Raw genomic sequence first — 22508 nt, 5'->3', positions numbered from 1 at the left:
GATTAGGAATAATGAATGTTTAGAACTGCGCTGATTATCAGACAGTGGGTTCTTGCAAAAACTGAGGGCGGAAAAACACAGGTAAAAGATACCTGTGAGCAAGCAGGTGTCATTCTCTTCAAAATACAGCGTTATTTTCTTTAACAGACTTTGCGCCCTTTTCTCTTGGCGTTTCCCCTTGAAAATGCCAACTCGTATCATTTAGCGCGTTCACAGCCACCTATTTCAAAGGCTTGAAATCGGTTTAACACGGCATCGCCTGGAGCACCACAGCACCTCTTCCCACCTCCTCTCATCCAAACGAGCAACAGATCCTCCGCTCCGCGCACCCGAGCCACTTTCGCTGAACTGGTGGGAGGCGGAGCTTTGCTGCCAGAAGCTCCGTGCGCCTCCCAAGCGCGGCTGCGCCCTAAGCGGCGGCCTGGTTGCTTTTGCTTTTTCTACACTACCCCCGTCCCCCCTTCGGCCTGGGGAAGGCAATAGGCGGTATGGCTGTTCAGACGGCGTTGCAGAAGAGCCTGGTAGCGGTGGGCCCGGCAGGGAGACACACGGCTTCTGTGATCTTTCTCCATGGCTCAGGTGGAGGCTCCCGATCCCAAGATGGTCTGCTGGGGGCGACAATCTCTGGGCTAGCTCGTGGGGCCTTTTCGCCGAAAGAGGTCCACGCGTGCATTAAGCCCGTGACGCGGTTCGCACCGTTTTGGTTTACAGGACTTGCGTGTGGAAGGGGACAAAAACCCTCGTGGTTTGTTCAGTAAACCCCCAATGTGTGAACCCTCCCAGAGAGGTACTTAGGAAGGGAAAGGCTGCCCCGGGAGGATGTTTATTGCTCTATTTTTCTTCCTTTCTTAAAAAACTGCCTCGTAATTCCACCGTTCCTCGTAATGGGGCGTTAATTGTTCAGAATGGCATAATTCTAAATGAATACAATCACAGTTGTTCATTGGCAACTGACAGCGCAGTTGCCAATCTAACAGCAGGTTATTGCTGATGTATGAAGAATGGTTGCAGGATTTGGGTTTGGCTAGTCTAGAGAAAAGAAGGACTAAGGGGGCACATGATAGCAGTATTCCAGTTTTTGGAGGCTGCCACAAAGTGGGGGGGGAGTCAATTTATTTTCCAAAGCAACAGAAGGCAGGACAAGAAATAATGGTTGGAAACTAATCAGGGAGAGAAGCAACCTGGAATTAAGGAGAAACTTCCTAACAGTGAGGACAATTAACCAGTGGAATCACCTGCCTTCGAAAGTTGTGGGTGTTTCATCACTGGAGGTTTTTAAGAAGAGACTGGACAGCCACTTGTCTGAAATGGTATAGGATCTCCTGCTTGAGCAGGGGCTGGACTAGAAGACCTCCAAGGTCCCTTTCAGCTCTGTTCTGATTCTGAGGGCAGTATAAACTCTGTTCAGACATGTGCAACGTAGTGCAGGGGTCTTGTGTGTTCTGGAGTGTTTTTATATCTGATCCAGTTCATACAGATGTGTACCTTTCGTGTGCCCAGTGCTTTTTGACATCAAATAGATTAATGTATGGAAAGACCATTCATATGATACCCCTATTTGCATAGGCAGCTGTACAGATGCCTACATATTTGTGGCTTTCCTTTTACAAATTGTTACAATCATGCAGATACAAATAGTCTTTGACTTACAGCCATTCATTTACTGACCTAAGTGACACTGGCACTGAAAAAAATGACTTAGGACTGGTTTTTACGCTTAACAACTGCAGCATCCCCATCATCACGCAATGAAAATTTGGATGCTTGGCAACTGGTATGTATTTATGACTGTTGCACTGTCTTGAGGTCATGTGATCACCATTTGTAACCTACCCAACCAATTTCCAACCAGCAAAATCACTGGGAGAAGCCAGATTCACTCAGCAACTGCAGTGATTTGCTTAACTGTGGCAAAAAGTTGCAAAATGGGGTGCAACTCACTTAACTGTGTTGCTTAGCAACAAATTCAGTTGGGGTCATAGGTTGACTACCTGTAACAGTGGCTGCTCCAAGGTAAACACCCTGTAATTCACATTAAACGTATCTCCACAGAGCAGAGTAGCTGAAAATAAGAAGCACTAGTGTTAAGCTGTAGCAATAGCAATGCTTGTTGCTTAGAAAAATGTTGATTTAAATTATGCTCACCATAATCAAGGAGGCTGCTGGCAGTTTCCCCATAGCTAACACTCCAGTTGTCTTGTTTATGCTCTGCTCAAGATACTCACCCTCATTGTCATTGTCATATGATTGTCATATGATTGACATATGCTATAAACCTCTATTGTCACTAATAACAATATGGAACTGTTCCCCCTTTATCCACAATAATTTGGAGAACTCTTTAAAAATCTGTATTTGCTATTCAAGTATTGGAATTTTCAGGTTTTCCCTTTTACAGTAAAAAGTAATATCAATAGTTACCTTTTCCTTTAAGAGAGCCAGACCTATCATAATTAAGATCAGCCATTTGTTGATTGGCATTTTCTTTTTAAAAATAGCAGAGTTTTAGGGTTGCACTGATGTAGGGCTGTGTCAACCAAAGCAGGGGGTCCACCTTACAAGAAATTGTAGTTTATGATGTATTGGTCAAACCAATTGGTCTAGTTCTGTGTATCATGTTGAAATATAAATGGAATATTCAATTATCTCTCCCATAGTAGAAGGACAAGATCTGCTATCTATCACTTCAGAGTATAAATCGTGGAATTGTTACAGAAAGAAAATTCCAGTTAAATGTTAAGAGAAAAATTCTAAACAATAACATCAGTTTGGTTGTTGAATCAACCAGCTATCAGAGAAGTAGCATGTGCTCCTTCATTGGATGCATTCAAGCAGAGACAAGAACTCTACAAAAAGTTGGATTCTTGCACTGAGTAGGGCAGGGACTTCCTTAGTGGAGATGGGTACAGGCCTTGACTTATAATCAGTTGTTTCATGACTGTTCAAACTTATGACAGATCCTTCCAAAGGTATTTATAACTCAGTTTCAAAGACTATCCACACATTCTGGGGACCTGGCATCTGGCTTGCATTTGCAGGGTCCTGTGGTCATATGACCACAATTTACAGCATTTTCTTCCAGTTTTTGGCAAAAAGGCCCCATGGTAAATAATGGGTTCACTTAACAACATCAGGAATGTGTAGCAACTGCAGTGATTCACATAACGACCCCGCACAAAAATGGTCATAAGTCTCATTTTACATGAGACTGCTATCATTTACCATAATGGGCAAGCTCCATTACATTGTAAATAGAATAGAATAAAATAGAATAGAATAGAATAGAATAGAATTTTTTATTGGTCAAGTGTGATTAGACACACAAGGAATTGTCTTAGTGCATGTGCTCGCAGTGTACATAAAAGATACGTTCATCAAGAATCATAAGGTACAACACTTAATCAAGGACTACCTTTTTATTTATTGTTGATGTTTGGAAACCAGTTGCCCATTAGGCTTTCTATAAGCAACCAGCTGTATCTTTTCTAAAATGAAGTTTGAAAAGAGAAAATTGTACAAGATGAATTCTGAGGTTCATTTTTTATTTTTATTTTTTTTTTAATTTGATTTATATCCCACCCTTCTCCGGAGAGTCAGGGCGGCTTACAATGCGTTAAGCAATAGCCTTCATACTTTTGTATATTTATACAAAGTCAGCTTATTGCCCCCACAAACTGGGTCCTCAATTTACCTACCTTAGAAAGGATGGAAGGCTGAGTCAACCTTGAGCCTGGGGAGATTCGAACTTGCAGTAATTGCAGGCAGCTGAATGTTAATAACAGGCTATTAGTCTGCTGCGCCACCAGGCTCTTATTCATAAGACAGGTTCATAAGACAGTTCACATTGCTCCGTTGTATAGATGTCTAATTCAGTTCTATCTGTCTGTGTTATTCAGGTGATACTGGTCAAGGGGTAAGAGACTGGATCAAGCAGGTTTTGAAGCAAGATTTGTCTTTCCAACATATAAAAGTCATTTATCCAACAGCTCCTGCCAGGTATTGTGTTCTTTCTTATTTTTAGTAGTCTAAATCTACTAGTAGTCTAAATTATATTGAAAAGATAGAAGCTAATTTTTGTAAGGATTTGAAGTTCCACTCATGTTTCAGAAATCAGTATCTCTCTGATTTGTTCTTTCTTTCTTTAGTAAGTGAAGTTACTTATAGAGGTAAGAACAAATCCAGTAGGGATCCTAATAAAAGACAGCTGAACTGGGCACACCTCTCAAGTCTCAAATGTCCTAAGCTTAGAGAACTGCTTTTCCTTAGTTACTTACCAATTATTTTTTCTAAACTTGCAAAGTATCCTCATTTTCTTCCCTTAGGGATAAAATATCTTCATCCAGCTCATCACAAAGACTTTTCCTGCCCTCTCAGCTAAATGGAAAAGTAAGTCAAAAAATTATAGCTGATCCTAGAAATATAAAAATGCCAAGTTACGAAACCATGGTTTAAATAAGGCTTATTTTTCCAGCTTCTTATAAAACCCTTATTTCCCAAGAATTTCCCAAGTTAGTATAATTAATCCTAGCTTTCTAGGGTGTTTTTATAAACTAAAGAGAAACACAGTTGCATTCAGGTACTCTTTCACTTCTATGGTTAACATCTATTCAGATAAAACATTCTCATGTAAAATTCAGCATTTCAGAAATGTTTTAGTAGATCTTGCAACAAGGTTGGATTAAATTACTTTTGAGAATCCTTCTAACTCTAAAATTCTAGATTCTGTTTGATAAGCAGCAAATAGAGTTCCAGTTCATGAGAAAGCTATCATATGCATCCAAAGGCTTTCTGTTGCAAAGAGCAGTGGCACATCCACAATTCTTACTGATATCAAGCACAACTCAGAGACGAGAGGGATTGCATATCACTTCTTGTATACTGTGATCTAAACACAAAGATATTGGGACTTCCAGGGAAGAAATGGCGGACTGAAGACAGTTTCATAAAAAGTAGAGTGAGTAGACTGGGTCTTCAATGATCCCTCTCCAGACAAAGAGAGGACATGTATTGGATTTACAAAAGAGACTTGTTAAAGCTTGAAGAATTTTGTGAGAAGGGACAAAGTAGAAAATGAAAATAAATCAAGTTCTAGGAAATTATCAGAAGGGACTAAAGATCAAGATGGTTAAGTAAAATAATAAAGTTGCTTTATTTGATTAAGATTAAAATTGATATGTTGTTATCTCTGGCAACACTTAGGGAATTTTTGCTGATATCTGGATTAAAATGATGACTTTTTATGGATCTGTTTATAAAAGAGAGGATATGGGGAAAAGAGATCATTAGCTGCATTTTAAGAAAAATGCGATAAGTTACTAAAATTATATTTGTAATGAAGGGGAAAGTCATTGCTTTTAATTTTTTTTCTTTGCTATATTCTCCCCCCCCCCATTTTTCTTTTCTGAACCTTCTATTATTCGTTGTATTTTTTATTTGTATTAGTTTTAATTGTAATTTGAAATAAAATTGTTATAAAAAAATAAACGGAGGCACCATTTGAACCAGGTTTGAGAAATTGAACTCCCGCTTATGTTCTGCTGCAGGTTGAATTAAGATGAAAATCTGAGTTGAATGGATCAAAAACTAGCATGCAATGTCTTCTGTCAAGTAGATGACTGATGCAAGAAAATAGTTTTTTAACACTTTGGGGGCGAAAGGTTGAACATTTCTGACTCAAAAGTATGGATAGCCAAGAAAACAAACAAATTAATAACTAAACAAATGAATCCAGAACTCTCATTGAAGGCAGAAATGAGCAACCTCAAATTATCATACTTCATTCACATTATATAAAGACTGATTCTTTAGATAAAACTATAATGCTGGGAAAGATGGAAGAAAAGACCAGAAGGCAGCAAGAAACATCAAGATAGATGGCCTCGCTTACAGTGGCAGTGGGCACAACATTAGGAGCCTGAAGAACTAGATTGGGGACAAAAATAGCCAAATCTATTTTTCTGATTGCTAAGAGTTGACACTGAGTTGGTGTCCTAATCAAATTGAATTTTAGCTGCTAGGTTAGCTTGTCTGCATTGTTTCTTGGTTTTTACAGCAAAGCATTTATGTAACTTGATTTAAAACTTCAATAGATTTTATAGGCTATTCTTTTCCAAGCTTTTATTTGTTGTATGTAATTAAAAATGTCACTTTGCATATGACACTGGCAGCTGGGGAGTAAATCACAGAGTTGCTATGCTGTCACCTTCCTGGATATAATTCAGTAACAAGTTGAAACAGAGCAAATGAAGTTATGTTGCAAGTATTTTGTAAATGGACATAGAATAGATTTTGGCAGAAAATCCTTTAAGTCTGTGTCTTTTCATAGATCGGGTTCTGTACCTATTCCTAAAAGATCAAGTTTCAAATGCATATTCAAATATAACAGACAATCTCAGTTTCATTCTCCAGATAGATAGGCAGAACTATTACACTGCTAAGTCTTCCCTTTGATAATTTGCTTAGTAATTTTTGCATTAGTTTTTCAGGTGATTATGAACATAATGAAATAAGGTTTGCAAAATCCATATGTAATGCAATTAAAATGATTTCAGGGTTTATAGAATAAACAGCTACTTCAGTTGGCATTCTGTTAAGTGCTCCTTGATACCAGTTCACAACATAAAATGTCCAAGTGGTCACAACAGATTTGCTAGTCGAGACAGTTGTTGCATTGGAGTTTGATAATATTTTTTGTGCATGTGCAAAAAGGGGATTTCCATCAAAGCAAACAATCCACCTCAACATATCAATTGGCAGCATCATGGTGGGACACCATGGCACAGTCCTAGTTGACTCCAGCAGTTGGGAATCCAGATAGCTCTCTGAAGTGAAGCTGGGCCATTCGCTTGTACTTTACTGGTGTCTCTGCATAGGAATGTAAAAGCTTGAGAGGCTTTACTATATTCCTTCCAAGAAAACAACAAATGTTATTTGTTAGAGAAGCATTCAAAGGCAATGGAGGAAAATCACAAATCTTGGTATTTCCTGGGTTTATCTGCAGTGGATTTGCTGTTCTTACATTCCAGTTATTGGAAGAAAGTTGCCAAAGACACGTTCTTTCTCTTCTATTAAATGTTCTCCATTCAAAGGCTTTAGAAAAGATGATGGGAATGGCAGTTCTAATCAGAGGAAGGACAGTACGAACAAAAGTATGGCTTCCATCATAGCCAGTGCTGCCTTCATTTGCTTTCAAAAACTTCAGACTTGATATACTTGCATAGTCAAATAGAATTACTGAAGTAAATTAGATTCGTCGCCCTGATGCCAAAAGGGTAAACCATCTCACTCTAAAATTGGCCTTACACCCTCAAATCAACACTTAGCATGCCAAGTATAACATGATCATTGTGAGAGCGGATATTTTTAACTTTTTGTGATAGGAGACTGACTGGGTCTCTTAAAAGTGACCTTAGACTTTTACTTTTTACTGTTTACCTAAAAATCTAGTGTACTTTCAGCAATAAATAAAATTAATAAATAATAAATAAATTGACCAGCATGGTAGATTTGGCTGAAAAGCTCAGCTCTGATTAGAAGAACATTTGTTGTGAATCCTTCTGATAGAGCAGTGCTTTTCAAACCTGTCAACCTGTCAAGATGTGTGAGCCAGCATTCTGCCTGAGGAATTCTGGAGGTTGAAGTCCACACATCTTAATTTGGCAAGTTTGAAAACACTGAGATAGGGGATGCTTTTTCTCAAAACTAGAAGTTAATATCTCTCCGAGATTATGGCTGCTTTCTATTTCCTTTGATTGGTGTGCCTACTTGCAATATATTTGGCTTGCTGACCTTATATGAATAGGAACATCATCTGAAGAAAGGGAGCCAGGGCATACCAAAACCAGCTCATCAAAACTGGATTATGCCACATTAGCAATAATAGTACTCCAGTGACAGAATGGTTTGGGAGTTGATCAAGGGAACAGATTTTTTTTTCCTGCCTTTCTGAATTTAAAAACAAATCTTCCAGTTTTAATTTATAAGGGGGGGGGGAAGTTCTTCTTGATATCATAAATTGTGAATACTTTGCCAGTGTAATCTCACGAGTCTGATTTAACTGCTGTCTACTACCTAATTTCATTTACTGAACTATAGAAGTTTCCTGCTGGCTGATCAATCTTGATAAAGGTTGACGTGAGAGTTACAAGCAAAGCCTATGGCTGCTTTACTGGCTAGAAGTGTGACATTGTTGAAGTGAAACACCTCTTCAGAGATCTGCACAGCCTTCATTACTATAGCAATTTGGGGAGAATTATTGGAGGATTTCATACTATTAACTTTAGGTTCAGAGTTTCGCTGCTTAATAACTATATTCCTTAACAACCGTTCTCTGTACCAATAGATCATGATCACTGAATGGGAATATATGGGAATATAAGCATAGCTCATTTAGAGTGCACATTTTACATAAAAAAGACTCGGATTTAGTCTCCAGATCAAAATGGATCAGGCTACCACTGTTACAAAATATTTTCGTCCATTTAAAACCATAAAGACCCTCTGCCAGTCAGATGAAGCAATACTGATTAGGCTAGAAGTCAACTTTCAGTTATTACAATAGTACAGTGGAGTTTCTCATGAGCTCCTATGTGTTGTAGTATCATCAGACAATTTTGCTTAAAAAAAAAAAGCTGGGGGGGAGAATTTCTTTAATCTTGTAAGTAAAAATCTTGTGGAGAACAGTGGTGGTATTTGTTTTAGTAACTGACAGTTCTGTTTTCAACTGGAGTTTCTGTTACAATCAGGCTGTCGGTGGTCATGGCTATTAAAACACGGGTGTAGATTTGAGGGTTAGCTTTATTGTTATTATTCCCTTCACTTTTTTCCAATTTGTCAAAGTTGCAGTGTTTTGTGCATTAGCTGGTGACCAATTGAAACAACTGATTCATTTTGTGAATTTACTAACCTCTCCCTTTTTCCTTAATAGTCATTGCAAAAAATACATTTAAGGGCTGTATTTTCCAACAACCAGTTTCTAGAAGATTTATAATTGTGGCCAAATAATAATCTTGCAAAGATTAAGTAATTTATAGGTTAAGGATTATGTAGAAAACCTGCTTTATATTTCCATAGGTCACTTAATTATTTACAGTGCCGAAAAACAACTGATTCAGCTTTCTCTTATGATATATAATTTCATCTTTTAATTCCCGCAAACCTTGATTATTGTGATTAAATGTGTTGCAACTTTGGTTGGGATTTTAAAAATAGCATCTGCTGCCACGTCTCTCAAAATGCTTTTTTTCTCTCTTTTGAGCAGGCATGGCTAATACTTTAAATACTGTTACAGCTGCTAGCGGAGCAACTTGTTGTTACAGCAACTGTTGAATGCCTAAATCAAGAAAGAATATTTCTTATATTTCTCTTAAATAGAAAGTGATAGTTTAAATTGGCATTATAGCAGGTAACGTGTTCAAGTTAAAATTATGTTGTCCCAACTTTTTGAAATAACTGTACCTTGTTACGCTTCACTAAATCTAGGTCAAGGAATCTTTGTGCATTTCCTTCTCACAATCCTTCCCACTCTAAATCCAAACTGAACCTAGCAAGACCATGGACTCTACATGCACTTTTCAGTTACCGGCAGATAACTTTTGCAGTTTTTATTGTATATATTGTGAAGAATGTTGATCTCTTTCCATTTAAGAAAATATTTATGGAGCCTTGGAAAATGGCTTTGTAGAATAGTGCAGACTTTTTTTTTAAGCTTTCAATGCAGTTTTTTTTCCTGAGTTCCTTGTAGCAATTCTCTCTTCTTTGGCTGTGATACAGAATCATCAGTCAGTTTGACACTATTTTAAATAAATTGGCAGATACTTGACTCATAAAAACCCTGTTGATAGCAATGGAGATGAATTGATAGAATTGTATTGGGAAACTTGCTACGGATAACTCACTCAAATAGCTCAGTCGGATTCCTACTCTTTTTTACCAACTTTAACTATGGTCACATTTTTCTGATTGTTTCACAGTATTTTTATTTACATATACAAAGCAATCCAATGAAAATTCAATAAAGCTAGAATTTCATGAGATACTCAAATAGAAAGAGTCCATAAATGATGTTGTTTTTGTGTAGAATTCATTTTTCTATTCTAAATAAAGTTACAGTGGTAATTTTATATATTAGCATTATATTCCAAAATTTCTTTTTTAGAATTATAGGTCTCTAGGTATCTGCTTTTTAATGTTCCCTGAAGTTATAGGAGCTGGAGGAGCTATAGTTTCCCCATTTTATGTTGACTTTCTCCAGCTATAAAATTTCCTAATAGTTCTATTACAGTGGCTGCTTTTTGTTCTTATTTAAATGTCTTTGATTCATACTAAAAAAGATAAACAGGGGTCAGAACCAGTTAGTATATGATTGGGAAATTGCTGGAAATTCCAGAGTTGGAGACTTAGTCTGGGAGAAAAAATCCAACCTGTAAAAAGGCAATAATAAATCACTTCCATATTATTGTAAAGAAAATAACCTAGATATGTCTATGTAATTGTCCTGTGCTAAAATTGACTTGGAGAACTTTCTGTATTCTTTTTTCATTTTGTTTATACCATGATCTAGTTGAATCTCACATTAGACTCTTTTTTATTATGGAATAATAGTGTTACTTTTGTAAACTGCTTCTGAGTTTTTATGAAAGCAGTATAAAAATTCTTCTAGAAATGAACTAATTTTCAAAGTCTATAGAGTCTGCATTTAAAGTTTGCCTGGATCTCTAGGGCTTTAGCTTGTGGAGAGCTGATTTAAAGATATCTAATGCCTGTTATTCTTCAACCCTCCGCACAGTATGGAGCTATATAGCAATCAGGGTGGAATTAATTTAAATACATTATTTTTAAAAAATTGAATAGTTTTTATTAAGCCATTGTCAAATATATGTAAAATAAAAATGAACACTCACCAAAGATTACCGTACTTTTCAGAGTAGAAGACGCATTTCTCCCCCTCCCCCTAAAAGAGGGTGGAAATGTTGGTGCATCTTATACACCGAATACAGCCATTTTTGACCCGCCCTGCGCATCCCATTTTTGCAAAAAACGGGGGGAGCAGAGGCTTTGGGAGGCCTGCAGAAGGCTCCTGTGGGCTGGGCAGGGCAGAAATGCCCCTGTTTTTGCAAAAAATGGGTGAAAATGGGCCTGTTTTTGGCCTCCCAAACCGCCCCACGTGTCGCGTTTTTGCCCTTCCCAACCCATAGGAGCATCCATTTTTTTTTGCAAAGGGTTTGGGAGGCCTGCAGAATACTCCTGGGGCCCTGGGAGGGCAAAAACTTTTTTTCTTGCTTACCTCTTCAAAATTTTGGTGCATCTTATACACCGGTGCATCTTATAGTCCAAAAAATATGGTAAATAAAAAACATTATACAAGGAGTAAACAATTTAAATAATGGATTGAATCATTCGTTAAGAAGACTCAGCATAATCATTTATGTCATAATTTATTCACTAGTCAAAAAGTTTCTAAACTTACCATTTCCAGGAAAAATGCATTCTTGCTATATAAAATAACCCAAATATACATTCTTTAGGACTCAGTTCTTTAGTATACAGGTAGACTTCATTTTTGTAAGATATTATACATAACCATGCAAAGTAATTATTTAGAAATTTTTCAGAATCATTTAATCAAAAAAGCAGAATGTTGATCTCAGTATCAAAAAAGTAAATATATACTGGTGAAGTTATTAGGCATTGAATGAGCGCAAGTAGAATTAACTGTGATAAATATTTGGACAGCATTTTTGGCATTGATACATCCTTCACCACCTTTTAATTGTTCTAACCATCTTGTTTGCCTGGCTAGCTTCCTTCAACTAAAAATAGATTGAACATAAAAGAATCATATGCATTTTGAAGTAACATATCTATTATTTCTTAAAATATCGGGTTTCCCCGAAAATAAGACCCTGTCTTATATTTTTTTGAACTCTGAAATAAGTGCTTGGCCTTATTGCCATGCACTCAAAATCCCGATTGGGCTTATTATCAGGGGATATCTTATTTTGGGGAAAACAGGGTAAAAACAGAACTAACTCTACATAGGAAACATAATTATATTCAGTTCTTTCTAAATTTCTACACCGCAATGAACGGGGGGGAGGGAGGGGGAGTCCAAACAGGTAAGTAAGCAGCCATGACAATGAAAGTAAAGCTGTACCCTTTTGTATATGTATAAATATCATGTGGTAGAATTGATTCCCCAAGCTTTCTTCAGAGCACTTCCTGCAAGATGCTTAATGTGAAAGGAGGATTATCTGTGCAAAGTCATGTTCTAAGCATTTGAAATTATTTTGGCAGCTTGCTACAGCTTTACCATGGCTATATATTAAGATTTAGTGCTGTGCATGGTTCTTGATGTATCAATTGTTCTTTTAGTAAGGAAGATTCTCTATTTTTTTATTGTTTCACTAATACCTTGACAGAATCATTGTTACATATTGTTCCGTTTATCAAATCTCAGGGTAACAGTTTTCCTCTCTAGAAGATTATTACCTAATTTCTTTTATTATACATTTTATCTAAGAATTTCTCTGCAGTATTTGTTCTGATTGATCAAGTGTTGCCTGGTTCAATTTACTGCTTTCTACCAACAAAGAGTGTTTTTAGTCACATGCAGAGTTGTATAAACAAACTAAACAAATTTTCATTGCCTACTTCTTTCTCCGACCTTGTTTATGCCTATATATCTGGTGCATTTCTTTGGGGGAGCGGGGTGTAGGAGAATCTGTTATGAATCAATGATATACTAGGTCTTTCTGCCATACGTTACATGGGTAGAACCTTTTAATCAGATACTTCTGAATACCATTACATCAATAACAGTGATGTTGAAAGAGGTGCAGGTAAACAGCATCAGAATTTCATTTTGAGGAATGGTGCATCAAAAAAAAAAAATTCAAGTCAATAATGATTGTTTGTCTAATGCTTGATTGGCATTACTGAATACATACACTTATAAAAGTGGAACAGTAAAAGAAATGTATGTTTCCAATTAAATCCATCATAATGCGTTCATAATTGTATTTTTGTTCAATTACCCTGTTTCCCCGAAAATAAGACCCTGTCTTATATGTTTTTGAACCCTGAAATAAGCACTTGGCCTTATTGCCATGCACTCAAAAGCCCGATTGGGCTTATTATCAGGGGATGTCTTCTTTTGGGGAAAACAGGGTACAAAGAATACTGATAGTAACTTCAAAGGTTGGTCCATAAATTATATCTAAGGCAAATAGTCCTTCAGAATAAGAGTATGAAGCTGTAACAAGATTTCCTAATCTAAATAAGAGGGTTATTCAAACCTCCTGCCTCCAGTGTCTGAAAAACTATTCTCAACATGGGCAACCGGGTCTTGAGGGTTTGTTTGTTTTTTACTGCAGCACTTACATGTTGCACACAAGTGAAATATAACTTCATTAAAATATTCCCTAGTGTGGTCTCTTTTATGATCTGCTTCATTTTGAAAGTTTTCGATAGCCCTTATTCCTCAAATTTTCAGAACTGCAAATATGTGTTCTGCTCAGATTTTGATTCCTCTTGCCTAACTACAGGTAGTTCTCAGCTTACATCCACAAATGAGCACCACGTTTCTGTTTCTAAGTGAGATAGTTGTTAAATGTGTTTTGCCCATTTTACAACCTTTCTTGCCACAGTTGTTAAGTGAATCACTGCAGTTGATAAGTTAGCACAGTTGTTAAGTCAGTTGGGTTTCCCCGTTGACTTTGCTTGTCAGAAAATCACAAAAGGGAATCACATCACCCCAGGACATTGCAACTGTCCTAAATATGAACCAGTTGCCAAGCATTTGAATTTTGATGATGTGATCATAAGGATGCTGCAATGGTTGTAAGTGTGAAAAACAGTCATAAATCCTTTTTTCAGTGCTGTAACTTTAAATGGTCATTAAATTAATCTTGTAAATTGAGGGCTACCTGTATATCCAGACTCCTTGCCCAGATGTAGTTATGCCAATGAATATGAATTTATGGATTATGAATAAATGTTAAAATCATTGTTAAATTAAGCAAATATTTTCCTTCTTTAGAAATTTGAATACATTTTGAGGTTTGGAGAGGAAGGCTATCTTACAGCACTGAATATAATGCCTGAGAAATACTTTTGCACAACCAGAGGCTCAGATTCAGAAAAATAATTAAGCCTATACATCCATCTTCAGTGGGTAGAATATAAAAGGATAAGAGCTAGCCAAGTGGTTAAATCTCCCATGTTGAAACTGAGGACACTTAAAACTTTGCTTAGCTTTCTTGGATTATATTCATGGAATTAAAAGAAACTTCAGCTGGGAAGCATTTATTACAACAAAGAAGCTGAGTTGACAAAACATGCATATGTGCAGAGCTATTCTTTAGTATGGCAATTGGCACCCATGCTGACCCTGAGTTCTTCTGTTGCCAGTGAACTGGAAGCCAAGAGCCATCAGAAGCTACCACCAGTGGACCGATCTATTTCAAACTTGAGTATTGGGAAAAGAAAACTTAGCTTCTCTAATGTAGAAGAGATGGCATCATTCCTACAAACATGTCTACCTAAATTTACTGCTAACCGTTTTACAAGAAAAAATCTTAACTTTAAAAAAAGGAGGGCAGTGTATTTTGCATTGCTGAGACTTCCTTACTACCCATTATTCTTCAGATTCAGAATGTATCATTCCTTATCTGACATATGTTTATTTTTCTACTAAACTGGATCGACAGTTCTGGGACTGCGGGCTAGATTCCAGAGCTTAATTTTGGAAGAAATGGAATTACACATCTTTCTTTCTGACAGACTTTTTTTTTAAAGGATTAATAGTGTCTTCCTAAACAGCCTTTTATTTTAAAAAAATCTTCATTCCTTAAAAAAAAACATTGTTTTGTTCAAATTGATGGGTTGTCCTTTATTAGTGGATATCTGCAAAGGGCATAAGCTGTGTGAAGAACCTCTTAGTACAGTGTTGACTTTTTGAAGGTTTAGAAAATGTTTCTTAATACATTTAATATTGGTTACTGATGTTGAAACTGTTAACACTGATTATCCAAGAAACTCAAGAATTTAAGAGAATTAATATGCCCTATTCTATCAAGTGTTTCTCTAATTATGGATGGGAGTATTTCTTTAATTATGGATTTCTGTAACTACTATTTAAAAAAAACATGCTTTAGAGCAACATTAGCTTTATATTTTTGTTTTCTCTCACAACTTTGTAGAATAAATTGCAGTTAATTGTATGATATAAGGAGTAAAGCAAGGCTAATGGGAGAGGAGCTGCATTCCGAGTTTAAAGGTTTGTCGCTTTACTTAGGGATCTGAGTAGTTGCTCTAAATATAGGCTGTTTGTATTCCATATTTCTTAATCTATGATAAGAGAAGCTCTAAAGCAAAGATACACACAACCAAGTTTAGGAAAATAATTGGCAAACGTGAGGTTAGATTCCTGCATAGGAACAGCCTATTTGCTCTTAATGTTCTATAGACATACATACCCTTAAAAATGAGTCAGGTCTTGTTTAAACAAACATAGCTGTTTGATGTAGTTTTGTCTTACCTCCATGATTGAATGGCAGTTTTACACACCACAGTCTCCTAGGTACAAAGGGAATGATTCTAAAACACAAAAAAACTTTTGTATGAAATTTGTCCTCATGCATTTCTCATCCATCTTTCTTTCAGACCATATACACCAATGAGGGGGTCTTTGTCCAATGTGTGGTTTGACAGATACAAGATCTCTAATGATTGCCCAGAACATACTGAAACCATTGATGTGATGTGTCAAGCACTTAACAGTTTGATTGATGATGAAGTTAAAAATGGCATCAGGAAAAACAGAATACTGTTGGGTAAGATTTGTAAGGAGAAATATATTACATTTGTAGGAGAACTTATCCTGTGAGCCAAGGCAAGCCTAAAAATATGGTGAATGGCTTTGAAAGTTTCAACAGCCAAAGGGTTTGTAAGTCTTTAGTTACTAATGGCTTTTAGGTATTCAAATCAATCATTATTATTAGAAACAAACTTACTTCTAACTAGGATTGGTGACTTTGGATTTCTGTTGCAGAGGAAACATTATTGATTCAATTTATAGAGAAATGATGACATAGAACCCAGTTGCGCTAATTATTTCAAGAGTTGTTAATCTCTTGAAAACTCTTATATTGCATAAAATGGCAAAAGAGATTGCCTAAGAATGCCAATTTATTAATATACCTTAAGTTTTCTAAGCTCTTCAGAAAACAATATCTTATCTGCCTAAAGCCTTATAGTGATAGACATGATACAAGATGAAAAATGGAAGAGAGAAAGCCAAAACACGTAGATTTTCTTAGTCCCATTAATACTAATCTTTCCCGCCCTGGTGTACTCCAGACTAGATAGATTACAAATCTCATCATTACCAGGTAGCACATCATGCTGTGGATAATATATTCTGCAGTCCAACACAGTTGGAAAACACTGAGTTAGAAAATTCCTGATTGGAATAGTACCTAAGACCTAAGAACCTGAGATGGTTCTAGAAAAGGAAGCAACTAAATTTTGGTCCATCCTAGACAATGTGCTGAGACTCTATTGCTAAGTATTGCTATGCTTCAGAAAGGTATCATAACTGTCTTCTTTCATAATTTTGACAATATTGTTTAACAAAATATTATTGAAATTTTCTTGAAAGTATCAAAATTATGTTGTGCCTCATTTCTAATCAAAGTCACCAATTCACAAGTTCATTTTTATTTTTTTATGGAAAGTCCATAAATTGTTTCTGGTCACAAATGTTTCTAAAATTGCTACCCTTTTATCATTTCAAAACTTTCTTGAATCACAATCTGTTTTACAGGTATAATCCTTTAGGATAGCTTCCCCCCCTCTTCTTAGTGTAAAAAGAAGGTACCTCACCAAGAGTCTCTTATTTTCCCTGCCATTTGGAGTATCTCCAAATGGCGTTTGGAAAATCTAAATTCATATCAACGATGATCAGCCACAAAAAGATTCAGTTCCTGTGATCTCCTCGCAAGAAGCAACTCTTCCAGGGCACAAGGGGGTGATCGCCATATTTCTCCTTCTCTCTGGAGAGATTTTGGTCAGCCAGTAACTGGTTCCTGACTGGCATTTCCACCACAGTGCTGTCCCTGCTCACAAGGCCATTCTCAGGGACATCTAACCAACCATCAATCCTCAGCCAGAAAAAATTAATGAGATTTATGAAACTTTTAAAAGATAATTGCTACATATCCAATTAAAGCATTTGTGGTTCTCTTTGGATCAGCTCCATTAGCTGTCTTGGAAAATCATGTAGTTTTCAATATGTATTAGCTTTATAAACACTAAACCAATAATTCACTTTTATGAACAATTTTAAAAGGTACTAAAATAAATATGGCAAGGATGCAAGAAATATGAAACAGATTTTGAGTTTACCACAAAATCAATTATCTCAAGTCTTAAGAAATGTGAAATATATCTTATTGTCTTAAAGCAAAGTTAATTCATCAAAAGAATTGTAAATTTATAAAATCCAAAGTGTGGTTTGAGAAAGTGAGGCATTTGCCAGTCAAATGACAACTATAACACCAAGTGTCCTGCTTGCTTTTCAGCCATTTGCTGTATTATTTGTATCACCTAATCATTGCTTATTTTTCTATTACCTTGTGGTCATGGAATCTAACATTCTCTCCTCACTAGTAATTATTTTAAGGGAGGAAAAACTCTTGTTTAAAAATATATAATATATGCAGCACGTTTGGGAACAAAAGAAAACAGTTCTGAAATCTTTTAAATACGTAAAGTTTTAATCTCTCTTTCTCTCTTCTTTTTTGTCTTTTTTTGTCTTTAAAATATATCCACAGGTGGTTTTTCAATGGGTGGAGGCATGGCTTTCCATTTGGCTTACAGATATCACCAAGAGGTGGCCGGAGTATTTGCTCTTTCAAGTTTTCTCAATAAAAATTCAGCTGTTTACCAGGTACATCCTCATTAGCTTTTTAAAAATCTGTAGTTCCATCTTGTAGTCATAAAATTATTCCAGAATTGGCAAAAAATAGACAGTAAAATTCATTATGAAGTAGCTGTATTTGTTTCATCTACTGAATTGTTTTTGTTTGTTGGACATTTTCTTTTATCAGAATGGCAAGTTATAAATCAAATAAACAATTGGGGGAGCATATGGGAATTCATCTGTAAGACTTAAACTATGCACAAAAAGTCCACTACGCGTTTCATTTTGTAAAGTTCAAGATTGTCCATACATGGATTGCCAATGCTATATTTTTCTATGGAATTCAAATTACTTCAATAAAAGAGTTCATTAATACCTTATAAGCTTGTAAAAATCTGCCTTGGTTATATAATTTCCTTGTTTCCTTCTCTTGAAGGAATCCTTGACCAAATAGGTTAAGAACAGGAACAGTTTATTTATTTATTTATTTATTTTTGCGATTTATATGCCACCATTTTCCCGAAGGACTCAGGGCGGCTTACAACAACAATCAATAATACAAATCACAAAATAACAAAATAAGTTAAAAAAACTCTTAAAAACCATATTTAAAATTATTACAGTTTGTGCAACCCTTAGCAGATCAAGTTTTTTTTTTTTTTAATTTGATTTATATGCCGCCCTTCTCCGGAGACTCAGGGCGGCTTACAATGTGCTAAGCAATAGCCTTCATATTTTTGTATATTTATACAAAGTCAGCTTATTGCCCCCACAACTGGGTCCTCAATTTACCTACCTTAGAAAGGATGGAAGGCTGAGTCAAACTTGAGCCTGGCGAGATTCGAACCTGCAGTAATTGCAGGCAGCTGGTCTTAATAACAGGGTGCTTTAGACCACTGTACTACCAAGGTTCTTTTGACGGAAGAGCCACGTCTTCAATTCGCGGCGAAAGGAGAGGAGGTCCGGGGCTATTCTGAGCTCGGTGGGCAAATCGTTCCAGAGGGTCGGCGCTCCGACAGAGAATGCTCTCCCCCTGGAGGCCGCCAGACGACACTGTTTGGTCAACGGCACCCTGAGGAGGCCTGCTCTGTGGGAGTGCATGGGACGGTGGGAGGAAGGCAGAAGATGGTCCTGCAAGTTTCCCGGGCCTAAGCCATGTAGGGCTTTATAGGTAAGCACCCAGCACCTTGAAACGGACCCGGAGAGCAACCGGCAGCCAGTGCAGCTCGCGCAGGAGAGGTGTTGCACGGGAGTAACGAGGAACTCCGGTAACTACCCGTGCAGCCGCATTCTGGACCAGCTAGAGCCTCCGGATGCATCCCAAGGGCAGCCCCATGTAGAGGGTGTTGCAGTAATCCAAGCGAGAAGTAACAAGGGCGTGGGTGACCGTGGCAAGGGCATCTTGGTCTAGGAAAGGGCGCAACTGGCGCACAAGACATACTTGTGCGAAGCCCCCCCTGGTTAAGGCCATCAGATGGTCATCCATGGACAGCCGAGAATCCAGGAGGACACCCAGATTGCGAACCATAGCGGAGAGGGTAAGAGTCTCCCCTCCTATAACTAAAGATGGTACCTCTAGATCCCGACATGCCGGCATCCACAGCCACTCAGTCTTGGATGGGTTGAGTCTGAGTCTGTTCCTACCCATCCAAAAGTTGGCTAAAAGTAAATGATAGTTGTAATATTGTGCCATATACGAGGGCAGGGACAGAAGGGTTCTTTCCATTAATGGAGTTACATAATTCTAGTTTCTTCCAGAGTATTTTTTCTTCAGCAGAGATTTGGTGAGAAGCTATAGCTCAGAGGCAAAGTTCATGCAGTTGAAGCCTTGCCTTTGTTTGTGGGCATTTCCATTTGAGGCCCTAGTAAATTGCTTTGCTTGGTTCTTTGAAAACTCATTAACACTACTGTTTCAAGCACTTATGCATGAGAGAACAGGGATTTGCTAGTGGGTATATCTCTCTTTCACATACTTGTCCTGTCTCCTTGTTCTTGTGTGTTGGAAAGCAAGTTTGAGGTAAGGAGTCTGCTGCAGTTTTGTAGAGTCCTTGCCTGATTTAGAATTGTGATCATGCAAGATGAACATTGCATAAAGGACCTGCTTGTTTATAGGGGCCTTCCAATGCAGACCTTCATCCTACATGTATAAAATATTAGGTATTTTAGGTGGCGGGGCCAGGTGGAACATTTCTGTTCATACTATTTTCATTGCATAAAATTGCACACTCCCTTATTGTCCAATTGTCTGTCTTTTAAATGGGGAAGATAATGAATTCAGACACCAGTCTGGACATCCAGGGGTGAAATCCAGCAGGTTCTGATAGGTTCTGGAGAACCAGTAGTGGAAATTTTGAGCAGTTCGGAGAACCGGCAGCGGAAATTTTGAGTAGTTCAGAGAACCAGCAAATACCACCTCTGGCTGGCTCCAGATGGGGTGGGAATGGAGATTTTGCAATATTCTTCCCCCAGGAGTGGGGAGGGAATGGGGATTTTGCAGTATCCTTCCCCTGGAGTGGGGTGGGAATGGAGATTTTGCAGTATCCTTTCCCTGGAGTGGGGTGGGAATGGAGATTTTGCAGTATCCTTCCACTGGAGTGGGGTGGGAATGAAGATTTTGCAGTATCCTTCCCCTGCCATGCCCAGCAAGCCACACCATGCCCACCAAGCCACGCCCACAGAACCGGTAGTAAAAAAAATTGGATCTCACCACTGTGGACATCTATTCCCTTTTTGTTAAAAATGTACATGATTTAAGATTGTTAATGTCTCTTTTGCTACTAGGCACTGGAGAAGAATGAAAGAGCACTCCCAGAATTGTTTCAGTGTCATGGAACTGCTGATGAACTGGTTCTGTATTCTTGGGGAGAAGAAACCAACAAAACGTTAAAAGCTCTGGGAGTAACAACTACATTTCTGAGTCTACCAAACCTTTATCATGAGCTAAGCAAAAGTGAGCTAGAAAAACTGCAATCTTGGATTTTGAAAAAATTGCCAGAAGAGTCTTGATTAAAGAACAATAATGAAAAATACTGTAGCAAAAGAGCATTATTTCTTATTACTAGATATATATGGAAGTGGCAGTATCTGCAAAAATACATAAAATAGGTCATTGATAATTTTATACAGTGTATTTCAGTTCTTCATTTTTTATTTCTGTATCTCAAGTGATATCAAATAGTCCTTCTCATATTGAAAAAGTTGTAGTACATGCCAAGACTTGTCTATATATTTCGGTCAATTGAAGTGGATTAACTCTGATTTTATTTCAGTGAAATCAATTTTGTGACTGTTTTCTTTGTCTACATTGCATGATAAATCGCAGCAAGTTAAATATTTTAAAAAGTTTAGTTAAATATTTCCCAGATCCATGTACGCATAGTCCTCAATTTAGAACCATAAATGAGCCAAAAATTTCAAGACAGTTGTTAATTGAGTTTTGCTCCATTTTACAACCTTTCTTGCCACAGTTGCCACAGTAAATCACTGCAGTTAAGTTAGCAACACATTTGTTAAGTGAATCTGGTTTCCTCATTGACTTGCTTGTCAAATGGTCACAAAAGGTGATCACATGACCCCAAGTCATTGGAAATAAATGCATGCCAGTTGCCAAGCACCCAAATTTAGATCACCTGACCATGGGAATGCTGCAACAATTGTAAATTTGAAAAATGGTCATAAGTCACTTTTTTTCAGTGCCGTTATAACTTTGAATCGTCACTAGACAAATGTACATCAAGTACTACTTTATCATTTTGATTTACTTTGGACAATTAATCAAAAATCAGTTGTCATCAAGAGGTTTATATTAATTACATTTATTCAGATGTCTTTGCATGCTTAATTTGAAAGCCCATTGATGAGTATGTTTCTCTTGGAAACGTTAAGATGTGTGAGCTTCAACTTCATCCTGCCAGAGAATTCTGGGAATTGAAATCTACACATTGCCAAGGTTGAGAAATGATGTCATAATTTAGGACTAGTCGAATTTTTCAGTTTTCAGCTTCCAAACATTAGGGGTGCTCAAATGTTGTGACATGCCTTGGGGATTGTAAAGATATTTTGGTTACTTTAATATAATTTAGATGTGCTTGGTAAGTAACTACATAAATATCATAACTTTTTAACATTTTGTTTGTTTCATTTGTCATACGGTCAGGGAGAAATTCATAAGCAAATAACAAAAGTATAATGTTTTCTAGCCCCTGGAGTTAGCTCTGATGTTTTAGGCAATATAATTGTCTATAAACTAGTACCAGTGGTGGGTTGCTCTCAGTTCTGTCTGGTTCTTGCAAACCAATAGTAAAAGCGGCGGGAGGCTCCGCCCACCTGCCCGGATATCATAATGGACGGTCTGTGCATGCACAGGAACTTCTGTGCATGTGCAGAAGCGTGCGTGAGCGAAGCAAGCACGCGTGCACGCTCCCGTTGTGAACCAGTAGTAAAGGTAAGTAGAACCCACCGCTGACTAATACCTTTACCTTCTACACATTTCTCTAAACCATTTTAAAGAAGGGAAAACCACCTGGCAGATCTGGAGAAAAAAAGCTTGAACTTAAGAGCTATTTCATAATAGCTTCCAAAGCTG

The 22508-nt window shown here is 37.3% G+C and overlaps 1 protein-coding gene across 2 annotated transcripts; it reads left to right on the top strand.

The window, feature by feature from the left end:
• Nucleotides 1-352: 352 nt before the first annotated feature.
• LYPLAL1 (lysophospholipase like 1) lies at nucleotides 353-22047 on the top strand. 2 transcript variants are annotated; one of them, XM_034427844.3, is made up of 5 exons: nucleotides 353-579; nucleotides 3897-3996; nucleotides 15664-15833; nucleotides 17835-17950; nucleotides 20705-22047. In XM_034427844.3, exons 1-5 carry the CDS (start codon nucleotides 489-491, stop codon nucleotides 20927-20929), a joined length of 702 nt encoding a protein of 233 aa, XP_034283735.1. In that variant the 5' UTR covers nucleotides 353-488; the 3' UTR covers nucleotides 20930-22047. The 2 variants fall into 2 exon arrangements, with proteins under 2 accessions (XP_034283735.1, XP_034283736.1); XM_034427845.3 differs by having other exon boundaries at nucleotides 375-787.
• Nucleotides 22048-22508: the final 461 nt, after the last annotated feature.

Source organism: Pantherophis guttatus, chromosome 1 (assembly GCF_059756535.1).
Source record: "Pantherophis guttatus breed Tessera chromosome 1, ASM5975653v1, whole genome shotgun sequence".
Classification (NCBI taxonomy): Eukaryota; Metazoa; Chordata; class Lepidosauria; order Squamata; family Colubridae; genus Pantherophis; species Pantherophis guttatus.
The sequence above is the reverse complement of the archived record's forward strand: the minus strand, read 5'-3'. Positions and strand labels throughout refer to the sequence as shown.